The 15,823-nt window shown below is 38.3% G+C and overlaps 1 protein-coding gene across 7 annotated transcripts in view; it reads right to left on the bottom strand.

Moving 5' to 3' along the window:
• NDUFAF6 (NADH:ubiquinone oxidoreductase complex assembly factor 6) overlaps nucleotides 1–15,823 on the bottom strand; it is a 94,108-nt gene that overhangs the window by 11,305 nt on the left and 66,980 nt on the right. For 4 of the 7 annotated variants that reach the window (XM_012467949.2, XM_012467953.2, XM_012467951.2 and 1 more), the window contains exons 2-6: nucleotides 15,326–15,425; nucleotides 11,829–11,951; nucleotides 5,814–5,870; nucleotides 1,657–1,759; nucleotides 475–608 (exon numbers count right to left, since the gene is read on the bottom strand). In XM_012467949.2, the coding sequence (XP_012323372.1) occupies nucleotides 475–608; nucleotides 1,657–1,759; nucleotides 5,814–5,870; nucleotides 11,829–11,951; nucleotides 15,326–15,425 (517 nt within the window). Of the gene's footprint in view, nucleotides 1–474; nucleotides 609–1,656; nucleotides 1,760–5,813; nucleotides 5,871–10,929; nucleotides 11,017–11,828; nucleotides 11,952–15,321; nucleotides 15,426–15,823 lie in introns of those variants that run through there. The other 3 variants (XM_064384416.1, XM_021673510.2, XM_064384417.1) reach the window with 2 other exon arrangements.

Raw genomic sequence — 15,823 nt, 5'->3', positions numbered from 1 at the left:
TGAACCTGGGAAGTGGAGGTTGCAGTGAGCCGAGATCGAGACACTGCACTCCAGCCTGGGTGACAGAGTGAGACTCCATCTCAAAAAAAAAAAAAGGAAAAGAAAACAAAGTTCTCATAAACAGATACTTAAAATGGATTACTTCCAATAGAATAAAATAAAGAACAGGCTAAGGTGAACACTAGGAATAATTACTGCAATTGCTTGGAAGGGAGCATGGCATCAACATGAATCTATACCAAATGAGGTTCTCTGGACCTTCCTACTCATAGCTCCTCCAGAGATCTAAAATGCCTAATGGACACAATTCTGATTTGATAACTCTGGGATAAAAAGAGGAAGACCATTTTCAGTAAACAATAAGCATTCCTTTCAAAGCAATTACTTGAATAGACTAAGCAACAAAGCAAGAGATGACTTCCTTCCCCATATTCCTGAGGTAAAATTATTCGAAGGTGCAAATTACAGCCTTACCAGCATACAAATATCCATGGGAAGGAACACCTTTCTTCTGCTCACATGATATGGCGTTGCTCTCAAGCAAGTGACAATGCCTTGTGCTTTTCCAATATGACTTGCAGCATGATCTGCATGAAGATCCTTTATACCTATGATTTCAGAAATTATACAGGGCTTCTCTATTTAAGTGCATAATAAATCAATAGAAATGGCATAGAGAAATCACCTAAACATGTAAAACTAGATGTTTATCCTATGTTTTATATCTGAAAAACAGGATTTATGGGTGAAAAACTGGGCACAAAAACAAGCTGACCATTTACCACTAGCAGGTATCTCAATCTCAATCTCAACTTTAAATAAGAGTTTTCCTCAGACTACAGCACAGCAAGAACACATTTAGAATTTTAATCAGCTCTCATGGAAAAACTTTACAAGTCTTCTGTTTCTTCTCTGTGCAATTTCCATATGACCTCATTTTAAGAATATGCTTAACAAACATTCTGCTCTTTGCTCCGTCCTTTCACTGTGATGGCAAACATGTCACCAGAGCTGCAGGCCAGAACAGGCCTTGGAAATGCAATGGGGACTTGTATTATTCTTTGAGGGAGGTATAAAGACATATATTACCTTCTTCAAATGAGATGATATTGTCCTTGGCCCAAATAATTTCCTCATTTCAATAAGACCTCACTAACTGGCAACAAAGTCAGAGGAGAAATCCTGCCATCCAAATTTTGTTTTTAAAGGAGCAGAGAAAGAAAAATCTCAAAAACTTTTAAAAATGCAGTTTTACTTCTACTTTTCTTTTTCCATGGGGAAGTGTTATTAACAGGAAAGGAAGAGTCAGGTTATAGGCCTTCCAAATAGCAGGAGATGCTACAGTAAAAAAGTAAAGTCACCTGCAATTACCCGATTATTAATTTCAGCATTCCCATGAGGTAGCTAAAGTAGCTGTATGAGAGCCTGAGTCTTGGATTACTCTGCATTACAAAGAAAGAGATATAAATTCCCTCGTCTTGCTAACAACAACAACAACAACAACAACAACAAAAAACAAAAAAAAAACCTGTTCCTTTAGATAGTACAAAGGAAGACTTTAGTGCTAAACTGGTTAGCTTACCAAATTATGAAAAAGTGAAATCTCAAAGGTATTTTACTGGAAAAAAGAAGTATGAAACAGAAAAAACAACTTACCCAATATTTCTAGTGTTAAGTAAAGAAGAGAGCACTGTGTGTTTTCAGCATAATTTTCCAGTTCCTTGATGTTACGATATGCTTTGTCATCTAGATTTTTTTCCTACATCAAATAAAACGCAAATGAAGTCTATTGAATGGTCAGTATTATAAAGAAAAGGTGCTGTTTTTTGCACCAAAGAACTGAATAATAACAGAAAAAAAATTTGGTGTATGTTATTTAGTACACAATAAAATAAAACATGAAAATTAAAGTTCCACACATTCGATACTTCAAATCACCATCTCAAAATAAGACACCAGGAATAATTGCAATGTACAAATCACCACGGACATGGCATTTTTTAAAAATTTTATCTAAAGCCCATGCTATCAAAATCAACTTTACTGAGCTCTTACTTAAGCATTTTAGACATTATCTTCTTAACCCAAACAACCCCCCCACCAAGAGATAAGGAATTAATACTTTTCCCATTTTACAAATGAAGAAACTGAAGCATAGAAACACTAAATAACATGTCCGAAGACACACGGTTAATAAATAAATGGGGTGGGGATGGGAACCCACACATTCGACTCTTGAATCTACATGCTTAATAAGGAAAAGGTACCTAGAAAAAGAAAACAGAAACCAGTGCCCACCCCATCCCCCAAAATAAAACCATGCTCAAAAAAATAACAGGGTTGATTCCCTAAAAACACTATATTCAATAAACAGAAAAATGAGAATTTAACAGCAAGAACACTTAGCCACTTTCATAATAATACATTTACGAAGACTATTATTAGAGCAAAATATTATCCCCTATTTCACCCTCTTTAAAAATCAAAAGAAACACACCAGCATCAAATGCCACATGCAAGATTAAAAAAAAAAAAAAAAAAAGCTGGGTGCAGTGGCTCATGTCTGTAATCTCAGCACTTTAGGAGGCCGAGCCTGCCAGATCATGAGGTCAGGAGTTTGAGACCAGCCTGACCAACATGGTGAAACCCTATCTCTACTAAAATCACAAAAAAAAAATTAGCTAGGTGTGGTGGCACCATGGCTAACTTTAACTAGTAATCCCAGCTACTCAAGAGGTTAAGGCAGGAGAACCGCTTGAACCTGGGAGGGGGAGGTTGCAGTGAGCCGAGATCACGCCGTTACACTCCAGCCTGGGCAACAGAGCAAGACTCTGTCTCTCAAAAAAAAGAGAGAGAGAGAGAAAGAAAAGAAACTGACACCACTGACACCAGCAATGATTCCAGAAAAAAAATAAAAATGTATCCTTTATGTTTTTCTAAAAAATTGAAATAATTAATATACCATAAAATTTATCCCTTTAAATAATACAATTCATTGGTTTTTAGTATGTACACAAAGTTGTGCAACTATCACTACTATCTAATTCCAGAATATTTTAAGGACCCCCCCCCCCACCAAAAGAAAACTTGTATCCATTAAGCAGATACTTCCCATTTCCCCCTCCCCTCAACCCTGGCAAACCACTAATCTACTTTTTGTCTTCATGGATTTGTCTATTCTGGGCATTTCATAAAAATGGAATCATACAATATGTAGCTTTTTGTGTCTGGCTTCTTTCAATTAGCATTAGCATAATGTTTTCAAGGTTCATTCATCTATTAATACTTCATTCTTTAGTTGAATAAATTATGAATAATATTCCATTGTATGGATATACAACATTTTGTTTAACAACTAATTAACAGACTATGAGTTCTTTCTACTTTGGTGCTATCATGAATAATGCTGCTACATTCATGTACAAGTTCTGTGTGGACGTATGTTTTCATTTCTCTTGGGTACAAACCTAGGGGTAGAATTTTTGGGTCTATGATAACTCTGTGTTTAACTCTTCGAAGAAAAAATTGCCAAACTGTTTTTTCAAAGCAGTTGCACCATTTCACATTCCCACCAGCAATGTCTGAAGGGTTTTAACATCTCCCCATTCTCACCAATACTTGTTATTGTGCATCTTTTTTTTAAAATCACAGTCATCGTAACAGCTGTGATGTTTCTTTGTTTTGATTTGCATTTCTCTTAATGAAAAGATGTTGAACATCTTTTCAGATGCTTGTTGATCATTTGTACACCTTATTTGGAGAAATGTCTACTCAAATCCTTTCCCCATTTTTAAATTGGGGTTCTTTTTTATTGTTAAGTTGTAAGAGTTTCTTGTATATTTTAGATAATAGTCCCTTATCAGATATATAACTGGCAAATAATTTTTTTCTTTCAGTCCAATTTATCTATTTTTTCTTTTCTTGCTTCTGCCTTTGGTATCACATCTAAGAAACCACTGCCTAACCTCAAAATCACTAAGATTTACACCTATGTTTTTTCCTAAGAGTTTCACAGTTTTAACTCTTACATCTAGGTATTTAATCTAGTTTGAGTTCATTTTTGTATATGGTATGAGAAAGGGATTCAAACTTATTCTTTTGCAAGGGGTATCCAATTGTCCCAGTACCATTTGTTGAAGACTGTTCTTTCCCCACGGAACTCTCTTAATACCCTTGTTGCGCAATTGAATATAAATATATGGGTTTATATCTGGACTCTCATTTCTTTTTTTTTTCTTTAATTGCATTTTAGGTTTGGGGGTACATGTGAAGAACATGTAAGATTGTTGCATAGGTACACACATGGCAGTGTGATTTGCTGCCTTCCTCCCCATCACCTATATCTAGCATTTCTCCCCATGCTCTCTCTCCCCAACTCCCCACCCCCCGCTGTCCCTCCCCTATTTCCCCCCGACAGACCCCAGTGTGTGATGCTCCCCTCCCTGTGTCCATGTGTTCTCATTGTTCAACACCCGCCTATAAGTGAGAAGATGCAGTGTTTGATTTTCTGTTCTTGTGTCAGTTTGCTGAGAATGATGGTTTCCAGGACTCATTTCTATTCCATTGATCTATCCGTCTACCCTATATCAGGAATACACAATTTGATGACTTTCTATTCCATTGATCTATCTGTCTACCCTATATCAGGAATACACAATTTGATGACTGTAGCTTTGTAGTTAAGTTTTGAAATCAGGAAATGTGAGCCCTCTAACTTTGTTCTTCTTTGTTAAGATTATTCTGGCTCTTCTGGGTCCCTTGCATTTCCACATAAATTTTTGGACCAGTCTGTCAATTTCTGCAAAAGAGAAAGCTGGAATTTTGATAAGGATTGCATTGAATCTATAGATCAATGTTTATTCACAGTACTTTACTTTCAAATATCCCCCCTTCAAAAGCCAAATGTTATTTTTCATTAAACTAAAATGGTATCTCTGTTTTGAGTTCCCTCATTTTCTTTACTTTGTATAAACAGAAATGAAAACACCTGAAAATAGGTCTTCTTAGCTAATATCTCTTTTTGGCTTATTATTGCTATAGCCTATATAGTTAGCAAACTGTATCTAAATAAGTTAAGTAAACTTACATTTCCATGACAACAGTATGTGATTAATATCAGGCCAAGGGGAACACTGACCTAACAGTACATCAGAAAGATCACACAAATTAGGCCAGGTCACACAGCAATTCACTGACTTGGCTGGACCTAGAACTCAGTTCTAAGAATTTAGTACAGGATTCCATTCACTGGAACTGTCAGACTTTCTTTATGCCCTCTACTATTTAGACACAGATCCAAGTACTGGGGTATACATAAAGGTATTTGATGATGTTAGGGAATAATTAGTAATTTTTAAGGTATGATAATCATACTATGGTTATGTTTTTTGTCATTATCTTTTTAAGATACATATGCATTTGCAGATCAAATGATAAGATATCTGGGATTTTCTTTAAAATAATCCAATGCAGATTAGTGAGGGGAGTTGGCAGAATACAGATAAAACAAGATTGGAAATGTGCTGATAACTACTAAAGCTGGTGACAGATACATGTAAGAATAAAACCAAAACAGCGGATTGTGGTTGTGCATACATACACCTCTGCCTGGGTGCCTGTCTGTCTCAATGTGAGGGTATTGGGGGCTGATGCGGGTAGTATACAAGGGTAAAGTATGGATAAAACGGCATAGTTCTCTGAAAGTTTCCTTTATCCAAAATATTAATATACAATCAAAATATTTCCTTCCTAAACAATTAGCTTCAGGATTAAACAGGAAGCAAAAACTTAAGACTTGAACAATTTCAACTTACTCTTTCATCAATGATGTTCATAAGCCATCTTTTAGTCAGATTATGTCTTTTAACAGCCTAAAAAACAAACAGTGTTATAAATTTTTAGAAAGTACTAGAAATGACTTCTGTAGATCTGAACAAAATAAACAAACCAAATACAAAACTAAGTAAGGGAACATTTGTAATAACTCATCACCAGATAGACAGCTATGTTAAAGAAATATCAGGGAAAAAGAAAACGTCCTTAGAAAATATTTTAAAACATTTATAAAATTATATTTCTAATACTTTTCTACTAACTTGTCTTCTTTTCCTATACTGCTAGTAACTTAACAATTCCACTTTCAAACAAAAACAAAACCAGAATTAAGCATTAAGTACTGTACTTCTCTATTACGTGATATACCCTGACTTTTTTTTTTTTTTTTTTTTTTTGTAGAGACAGGATCTCACTATGTTGCTGGTCTTAAACTTCTGGGTTGAAATGATCCTCCCACCTCAGCCTCCCAAAGTGCTGGGATTATAGGTATGAGCCACTGTGCCTAGCCACCCTGACTTCTATGCTTACTCATTACATGCAAATTTTTTTCCACAGGATAAAGATTCTGCTTAGCAAAAATAACCACTTCTCGAAAAATAGAGTGACTAAAACTCCAACAAAAATAGTCTGCATGGTAAACTGTTACTTTAGCAAGTAAAGACACTCCAGTAGGAAAGAGCACATCTAGTGCCCAGACACTTGTCTCCACTACCATTCTCCTTGAAGGAATCAAGGCTGTCGAGAAATGGGCGATTGCAAAGGTGGGGTAGGAGAGAGATTCAAGAGAATCCTAGAATATCTTATTGTGCCAGAAAATAAGAAAGTGCTCCAAAAAAATGATGGAAGCATGTCACAAGGACGTAGCAGCCAGTGTGAAGGAGTTCCCATTGTCCAAAGCTGGGACAACCTGAACACCAAAATCAGTACATGAGTGAATTATAAACTATAAAAAGCAAGAAATCATGAGTCTATACCAATAATTAATAAACAAATAAATATATGAAAATAAGAGCTCATTCTTATAGCAGAACACTAAGTGCCAACAGGTATATGTGGACCAAATGCTGAAGTTGAGAAGTTATCATTCTACAACCATAAGAGTAAAGACCAAATCAGACAAGAACCATTAATGGCTACTAAGTTTAGGGAGAAATTTTGATGAGGAGCAGGATATTTGCAGTCTTAAAGTCTCTCCTCAAAAACTGTTGATTATTTTAAGCAGAATTATACAGTGGGAAAACCAGACAAAATTGTGACTAAGTAAATCGAAATTAACCATGCTATAAAGGACAGGTGGACAAAGTGTGCCTCTACATGTGATACGCTGAGAAGGAATATACCACCTATGAAGTATGGATTCCAGCTAAGAATCCGTGACCTCAATCTAATCATGACAAAACATCAGACAAGTCCAAAATTAGTGTTGTATTTTAAAAAGACAGGGTTGGGGGGATACTCTTCAAAAATGTCAATGTCATAAAAGGCTAAAAAAAGGCTATGGAAATGTTCCAGATTAAAACAAACTACAGAGACATGACAATTAAGTACTTGACCCAAGACTGGATCCTATACTGGAAGGGAAAAATGATATCGTGGACATTATTAAGTCATCTGACAAATTTGGAATATGAATGGAAAATTAGATGAAATTGTTTTACCAAAGTTAAATTTACTAAAGCCAATAACTGTTCTGGCCGGGCACAGTGACTCACGCCTGTAATCCCAGCACTTTAGGAGGTCAAGGCAGGAGGATCACTTGAGTTCAGGAGTTCAAGACCAGCCTGGGCAACACAGCAACCTCATCTCTACAAAAACTTTAGAAATTAGCTGAGCGTGCTGGTGTGTGCTTGTAGTTCCAGCTACTCAGGAGGCTGAAGCAGGAGGATAAAGCCCAGGAATTCAAGGTTGCAGTGAGCAATGATCACCCCACTGCACTCTAGCCTGGGCAACACAGTGAGCTCCTGTCTCTAGAAAAAAAAAAATAGAAATAAAAAAATAACTGTTCTAATTATATGTAAGACAATATCACTATTCTTAGAAAATATTAGGCCAGGCACAGTGGCTAATACCTGTAATCCCAGCACTTTAGGGGTACAAGGCAGGAGGATAACTTGAGCTCAGGAGTTTGAAACCAGCCTGGGCAACATGGTAAAATCCCATTTCTACAAAAAAAATTAGCCAGGTGTGGTGGCGGGTGCCTGTAGTCCCAGCTACTCGGGAAGCTGAGGTAGGAGGATGGCTTGAGCCCAGGAGGTGGAAATTGCAGTGAGCCGAGATCACAACACTGCACTTCAGCCTGGGCAACAGAGTGACACCCTGTTTCAAAAAAAAAAAAGAAAGAAAAAAAGAAAATATTTACTGAGGCCAGGCATAGTGGTTCACGCCTATAATCTCAAAGTGAGTGGATCACTTGAGCTCAGGAGTTCAAAACCAGCCTGGGCAACACAATGAGACCTCATCTGTACTAAAAATTTTTTAAAAAATCAGCCACATGTGGTAGCACGTGCCTGTAGTCCCAGCTACTCAGGCCTGGGAGATCAAAGCTGCAGTGAGCCGAGACTGTGCCACTGTACTTCAGCCTGGGTGACAGAGTGAGACCCTGTGTCAAAAAAAAGAAAATATTCACTAAATTTTTTAGGTTAGGATTACGATATATATAACTTACAATCAAATGAGTCACACAAAAAAACTATGAATGTGAATAGATAAATGCGGGAATGGGGAAGGAGGAGAGGAGAAGAGAAAGAAAGTGCACATGTGAGTGAGGACAAATGATTAAACAAATGGCATAAAATATTAACAACATGTGAACCAGGCACAGTGGCTCACACCTGTAATCTCAACACTTTGGGAGGCCAGGGTGGGAGGATGGCCTGAGCCCAGGAGGCCAGGTGAGGCAACACGTCTCTACAAAAAAAATTTTTTAATTAGCCAAATGCAGTGGCACACGCCTGTGGTCCCAGTTACTCAGGAGGCTAAGGCAGGAGGATCGCCTGAGCTCAGGAGGTTGAGGCTGCAGTGAGCCATGTTTGCATCATTCACCATCACACACCAGCCTGGTGAATCTGTGTAAAGGGTATAGAGGTGTTTATCCTGCTTTGAATTCTGTAACATTTCTGAAAGTTTGGAATTATTTCCAAATAAGTTTCTAAAATGTTTTTTTGTCTGACATGTCAACATTAAGTATATTTTCACAATAAATAAATATAGTAGTGAAACATAAGATCTAGGGATATGCTATACTTCAACTAAGACTCTCAGATGTCACTGATAGTAAAATGTAAAGGCCAGCATGTTCATCAATACGCATTACATGACAAAGGTGTATGCATGGATAATTAAGCCCCCTTTGCCTGGCAGGAATCTAACAGATGCTAAAAGGGTTGCATGGTGTTAGTTCCAAAGTGTTTTCGGCACTACTCCTACTCCTGTGCCTACTACTACAACATGGCAGCACTCTCCCTATAGGCCTCTCTTCCAATCTCAGGAATCAGCTGATGAGTCATTAAGGATTGCTGTTCTTGTTTTATTTTACACATGTCTGAGCAGATGGGCATTTTGATTCTGTAGACCTTCAAGCACCATTTCTAGCACATAAAAGTACTCAGTAAGTATTTAGTCAATGAAAAGCCAAACTCCTATTGGCTTTAATGAAGCTATGATGGCTGTTGATCCTTGATTACAAAATATAGTTCTGATTCAGAAGGAAATCAGAGACCAAGGTAAAAAAATATTTTAAGGAAGTTAGAAATTTGCTGAATGTAGTTTGAACTCTGGAAACTGAAGTCCAATATAATAAAGACCTTGGCTATAAACATAAATTCAAACTGCAGCTAAAATTCATATACAGAGAAATAGGGAACCCATGTAGAATATATAAGAAATTATAAATATTCAACTATCTTGTACCCTAAAAATACCAATGAAACAGTGCAGTAGAAAAGTGCTCTCTGGATAACACATTGTCACTGTCCCCTCTATTTAATCTTCTCAAGAACCCAACACTTCAAATACCCAATATTCCCTATATGCTCCAGCAGGATGGGGAAGGATAGGGAACACACAACAAGGACAACTGCACTAAACATGACCTGTGTCTTTCAAATATTCACATTAAGCTTCAACACTGGCCATGTCCGAAAGCTAGCCAACACTAACCATCCAAATGTAAGCAGTTATTAAAATTGGACAATTTAGCAATCCTAAACTGGCACAGATGTAAACATTCTGTAATTTCTTTTTTTTTTTTTTGAGATGGAGTTTCGCTCTTGTTACCCAGGCTGGAGTGCAATGGCACAATCTCGGCTCACCACAACCTCCGCCTCCTGGGTTCAGGCAATTCTCCTGCCTCAGCCTCCCGAGTAGCTGGAATTACAGGCGCGCCACCATGCCCAGCTAATTTTTTTGTATTTTTAGTAGAGACAGGGTTTCACCATGTTGACCAAGATGGTCTCGATCTCTTGACCTCGTGATCCACCCGCCTCGGCCTCCCAAAGCGCTGGGATTACAGGCGTGAGCCATGAGCCACCGCGCCCGGCCATCTTCTGTTTTTTCAAGAGAAGCCAAGGAAAGATAAATATGCATCAAAGGACTCTCTAATCTTCCACATATTTCCCAACAAAGGCCAAAACCTTTTATGCAAGTCTTAACATACACCTCCACTATACTCCAGTTTACGTGTAAAATAATAAATAGAAGGGTTTCTGGATTTTAGGGACACTTTTTTTTTTTGAGACAGAGTTTCACTCCTGTTGCCCAGGCTGGAGTGCAATGGAGTGATCTTGGCACGTCACAACCTCTGCCTCCCGGGTTCAAGCGATTCTCCTGCCTCAACCTCCCAAGTAGCCAGGATTACAGGCATGCGCCACCACGCCCAGCTAATTTTTTATCTGTAGTAGAGACGGGGTTTCTCCATGTTGGTCAGGCTGGTCTCGAACTCCTGACCTCAAGTGATCCACCCGCCCAGGCCTCCCAAAATGCTGGGATTACAGGCGTGAGCCACCGCACCCGGCCAGGGAAACTTTTTAGTGTGTCATCTAGGTTGAGCTTCTTGAAGTGGGATGAACAGAGGTAAAGAACTAATCTAATACTCACAGCTTCCCATCCAATTTTTCTTCTCAATCCCCGGCTGGGGGGGTCTGGCTTTCCATCTTTACTGGGGCTCTATGAAGTCAATCTGGGGCTCAGAAACTGGGCCTGCCTCTGCTGGTATGTAGACCTGAGAAGAGGTGTGCCACTGTCAGGTCTGTGGGTGGCTCCTGTTACAGAAACCCTCTTTTGGCAATCATTGTATTACAACAGGGACACAGATCAGTTAGGAAAAGTACCTAATTCCCTTCCTCCTCTCACAGTTCAGAATATTTCTAAGCCATGTGTGGCTGCTTATGAGTGAAGGATCCATACAGCTGCTTTCCTATAAAACCATTTACGATATACATCTAGCTATATAAATAATACTCTAGCCCATAGGTTTCCATTTTCTAACACCTAAAACTCAACAATGGATAGGTAATTCTATCACCTAGACAAGGGAGTTTTAGATTTGTATCTGGACAACACTAAGAGCAAGTCTCCCTTCACAAAGGATTAACACATGTTCTACAGCGCAGAATCTGGATTAAAACACCGGTATAAGGAGCTCCTGCTAGGCAGAGAAAACAGAAAATTTTACCTGCTATTGCATAAAATGTGTGGGATTTAAATTCTGCAGGCAAATATGGAAATATTGAAAATACAAAAGTAAGTTATTATATAGCAAACAGATTCTTCCTTTTTCCTTTAATAACCAAATCCACAAAAGACCTGTGTAAATTATCAGTGGGTAATTTTAAACTTCTCTGCCAAAACTAACATAGATCTGAATATATAAGCCTAAAAATATTTTCAGGATAGATTTCACTATAATCACCAGCATCCAAATTGTATCCATCAAAAAGTAGCCTCCCATAATATTCCTACAAATTAAAAGTAGTAGTTGTTGTTGTTGTTTTTACCTTCCATAGTTCAATGGCCACAGGCTGATGTGGTGGATTGTCACAGTATATATCTTCCACAGTTTTCTTCCAAAACTGCATTCGCATCAGTCCAATTGTTTTCTCAGAGATTGAGTCTTTAACCTATAAGTAGGATTTTAAAACTTTAGCAAATGCATTGTCTACTGTCTAAAAAATCAGTATTTTTGAAGAAATTTTTTGAGTTAATGTAACTGTTCTATATTATGACTATGGTGGTAAACATATAACTACATTTTTTAGAACTATAGAGTGAATTTTATTGCATGTATTTTTAAATAAATTCATTGATTCATTCTTTAAGTAATTTTTAAAAAGAAGATAATAACATTGTCTCCCTTACTCACTACTGATTAAGAATGGCCTTCTGGCCAGGCGCAGTGGCTCATGCCTGTAATCCCTGCACTTTGGGAGGCCAAGGCGGGTGGATCCCGTGAGGTCAGGAGTTTGAGACCAGCCTGGCCAACATGATGAAATCCTGTCTCTACTAAAAATATAAAAAAATAGCTTGGCGTGGTGGCGGGCACCTGTAATCCCAGCTACTCGGGAGGCTAAGGCAGGAGAAGCGCTTGAACCCAGGAGGCGGAGGTTACAGTGAGCAAAGATCATGCTACTGCACCGCAGTCTGGGTGACAAGAGTGAAACTCCATCTCAAAAAAAAAAAAAGAATGGCCTTCTTAGACTCAGGAAAGTACCAACACAAGCTAAATCTAGGGGGTAAATTTTGATAAGGAACATGGTCTTAACAGGTCTGCTCACAGGCTACCTATTAGTAGCAAGGGAAAAAGTATTAACATCTTGACTCAGTGACTAAAATTAACATTACCACAGAGAGGCAGATGGCTATTTCATGCCTCCCTGTGACTCTGAAGAGAACATAGACCACTTAGGTAATATTAGGCTAGGAATCTGTAACTTTAATATAATCCTGATGAAATATAAAATAAATCCCAAGTGAGAACCATTCTAATTTTTAAAAGGAACAGTACTGCTTAAAAAATGTCAACGTCATAAAATGCAAAGAAAGGCTATGGAAATGTTCCAGAATAAAGGAGGCTAAAGAGACAGAAAACTAAATGCAATATATGATCCCAGATTAGATCCCATACAGAAGGGGAAAATAATGCCATAAAGAACCTTATCATGTCATTTGACAAAACCAGAAACCAGATGGTAGATCAAATAAAAGTACTGCATCAATGTTAAGTTTCTTTTTTCATAAGGTTACTGTGGTTATACAAGAGAATGTCCTTATTCTTATGAGATACACACTCAAGTCTATAGGGATACGGGTCATGGTATAGTCAAGTTACTCTGAAATGATTCATAAAAAGAGAAATGTGTATGCATACCTATGTAGACAGAATGATAATGCAAATGGGACAGAATACTAACAACAAGGGTCTGTGAGTATTCTTTGTACTACTCTTACTTTTCCATATGTGAAATTATTTCCAAATATCCTGGGGTGGGTGGGTTTCTTAGCAATGTTTAGTGTTCATATTCCAGTAGCATACAGTACAGCAAGACAGCAGCATGAGTAATCCTCTCAAAATATAACCAAAGAGGTGACGTCTCTTTGCTCAGAATCCTCCAGTGGCTGCCCATCTTACTCAGCCAAAGTGACTGTAATGGTGTCTCCAAGACCTTTCTGACCCAGGAGCCCCTAACCGAATCTCCACCCAGGCACTCCTCCCTGCTCTGCTGCACTGCCTACCTTCTTCTGTTCTTTGATCAAGCACACTTGCACCTCAGAGACTTGGCACTTGCTGTTCCGTCTGCCCAGAATACTCTTTGCCCACATATCGGTACAATTCACTCCCTCACCTCCTTCAAATCTCTGCTCCAATGCCACCTTCTCCATGAGGTTTCTCCTAACTATTCTACATAAAATAGTAAGCCGGGCACACCCAGCCTTCACAGCCTCCTTATCCTGCTTTATTTCTCTCCATTGCACTAGTCTCCATCTGATACATTACACAATTCTTTATTTGTTCATTGAGTGCAGACCCTGTTTTATGTTATGTGGATATAGCATTGAACACAGTCTATATAAAGTCCCTGCACTCAATCAATACTTGTTAAATGAGTGAATAAACAAGACTCCGTGTGCAAAGAAGTAGCAAGATGTACAAAGTATACAAAGAAGTACAGTGTACAAAGAGGTACAAAGTGAAGAGAATTCAGAAGGAACTCTGTGGTTTATTTATTAAAAACAAAATTGTATTGACTAGGTGCAGTGGCTTCTGCCTGTAATCCCAGCACTTTGGGATGCTGAGGCAGGAGAATGATTGAGGCCAGGAATTTGAGACCAGCCTGGGCAACATAGCAAGACTCTGTCTCTGAAGAAAAAAAAATTGTTTTTAATTAGCTAGGCACAGTGGCACACCTACAGTTTCAGCTACTTGGGAGGTTGAGGTGGGAGGATGGCTTAAAGCCCAGGAGTTCAAGGTTGCAATAAGCTGTGATCATGCCACTGCACTCCAACCTCGGTGACCTGTCTCTAAAATTTAAAATTAAAAAATTAAATTTTAATCATTTAAAAAGGATAATAAAGACCAAGTTAGAAACTATTTATGGCTAAACTGTGACTGATTTAACATGCTAATGTAGAGTTTACACTTGAAAAACGATGAGGTGAAAAATCATGACCCATGACTTCCAGGAAGATACCAGAGGAAAAAAGAGCCAGTCTATTAGACACTGCAGATTCACGGTTGTGAATCTCAGTTGTGCCTCGGTGCCATATTCACATCCTTTTATTTGTTCCTTGTTCACTTCCTACCATATTCCCCAGAGAAGCTGTGTCAAAATTTGCTGCTCTCTTCAAGACTCTGAACCCTCTCCTGCTCCCTCACTCCCAGTATCTGACCTCTCAATTTATTACTGAGAAGACTAAAGCTGTTCCACTTTTCACTCCCTCATCTCCATCCCCCATTTCAATTTATTTTGTATTTGTACATATTCTTTCCATTCTAAAGAAGAAAAAAGAAGGATCTCTCCTTCCTTTGGAACTCTTAGACAAAAGTGAATTAATATGATCTAAGGTCCTAGTTTGCTACAATTGCTTTCATTCCCTATTCACATTAAAGCTAAAACCTCAATTTAAAAAGTGCTTTGAAAAACTGCTATATACATGTAAATTATGCAATTGTTGGAAAGAATAAGCAGTAATTTTCTGACTAATCTATTTAATTAACAGACAAATGTGCAATGTTAATGGCACAGTTTTATAATAACCTCAGGAAGAGAAATAACAAATTCCAGAATGGCATTTCTGGAAACATTAAGTTCATTAGCTAGTTTTATTTTTGGTATTGAATTATTAAGCCTAAACAATTGGCAGGGAAAAGAAATCACTAGTAGAGACCTTAAACACATCTAACATATAAATTACAACTATATTTCTTAATTGTTCAGCATTAAACATATCACATCACCATTTCACAAATTATATTTTAAGGGATCTTAATACCAGCCTGAGCCAGTTCCACATTAAAGGCCCTCAGTGCAAAAGCAGAGCTTCGGGATTCTGCAGGGAGCAGCAGGGAGCATAAATAACCTTCATAATCCCGTTTCCTGTAATAGACAGAAAAAAAAAACAAAAAACAGTTATTCCTCACTTTCCAAGCTGCACATAAAAATACTGACCAAAATTAACTGAAAACAAAAAGGTTTCAGGTCGGGCACAGTGGCTCACGCCTGTAATCCCGGCACTTTGGGAGGCCAAGGCGGGCGGATCACATGAAGCCAGGAGTTCGAGACCAGCCTGGCCAACATGGTGAAACCCTGTCTCTACTAAAAATACAAAAATTAGCTGGGCATGGTGGCACGTGCCTGTAACCCCAGTTATTTGAGAGGCTGAGGCCCAAGAATTGCTTGATCCCAGGAGGCGGAGGTTGCAGTGAGCCCAGATTATGCCACTGCCCTCCAGCCTGGGTGGAGACAGAGCAAGACTCTGTCTCAAAAAACAACAA

Source organism: Aotus nancymaae, unplaced genomic scaffold (genome assembly GCF_030222135.1).
Source record: "Aotus nancymaae isolate 86718 unplaced genomic scaffold, 86718_ANA_hifiasm-v0.15.2.pri h1tg000036l, whole genome shotgun sequence".
Classification (NCBI taxonomy): Eukaryota; Metazoa; Chordata; class Mammalia; order Primates; family Aotidae; genus Aotus; species Aotus nancymaae.
This window is presented reverse-complemented; position numbering and strand designations above follow the sequence as displayed.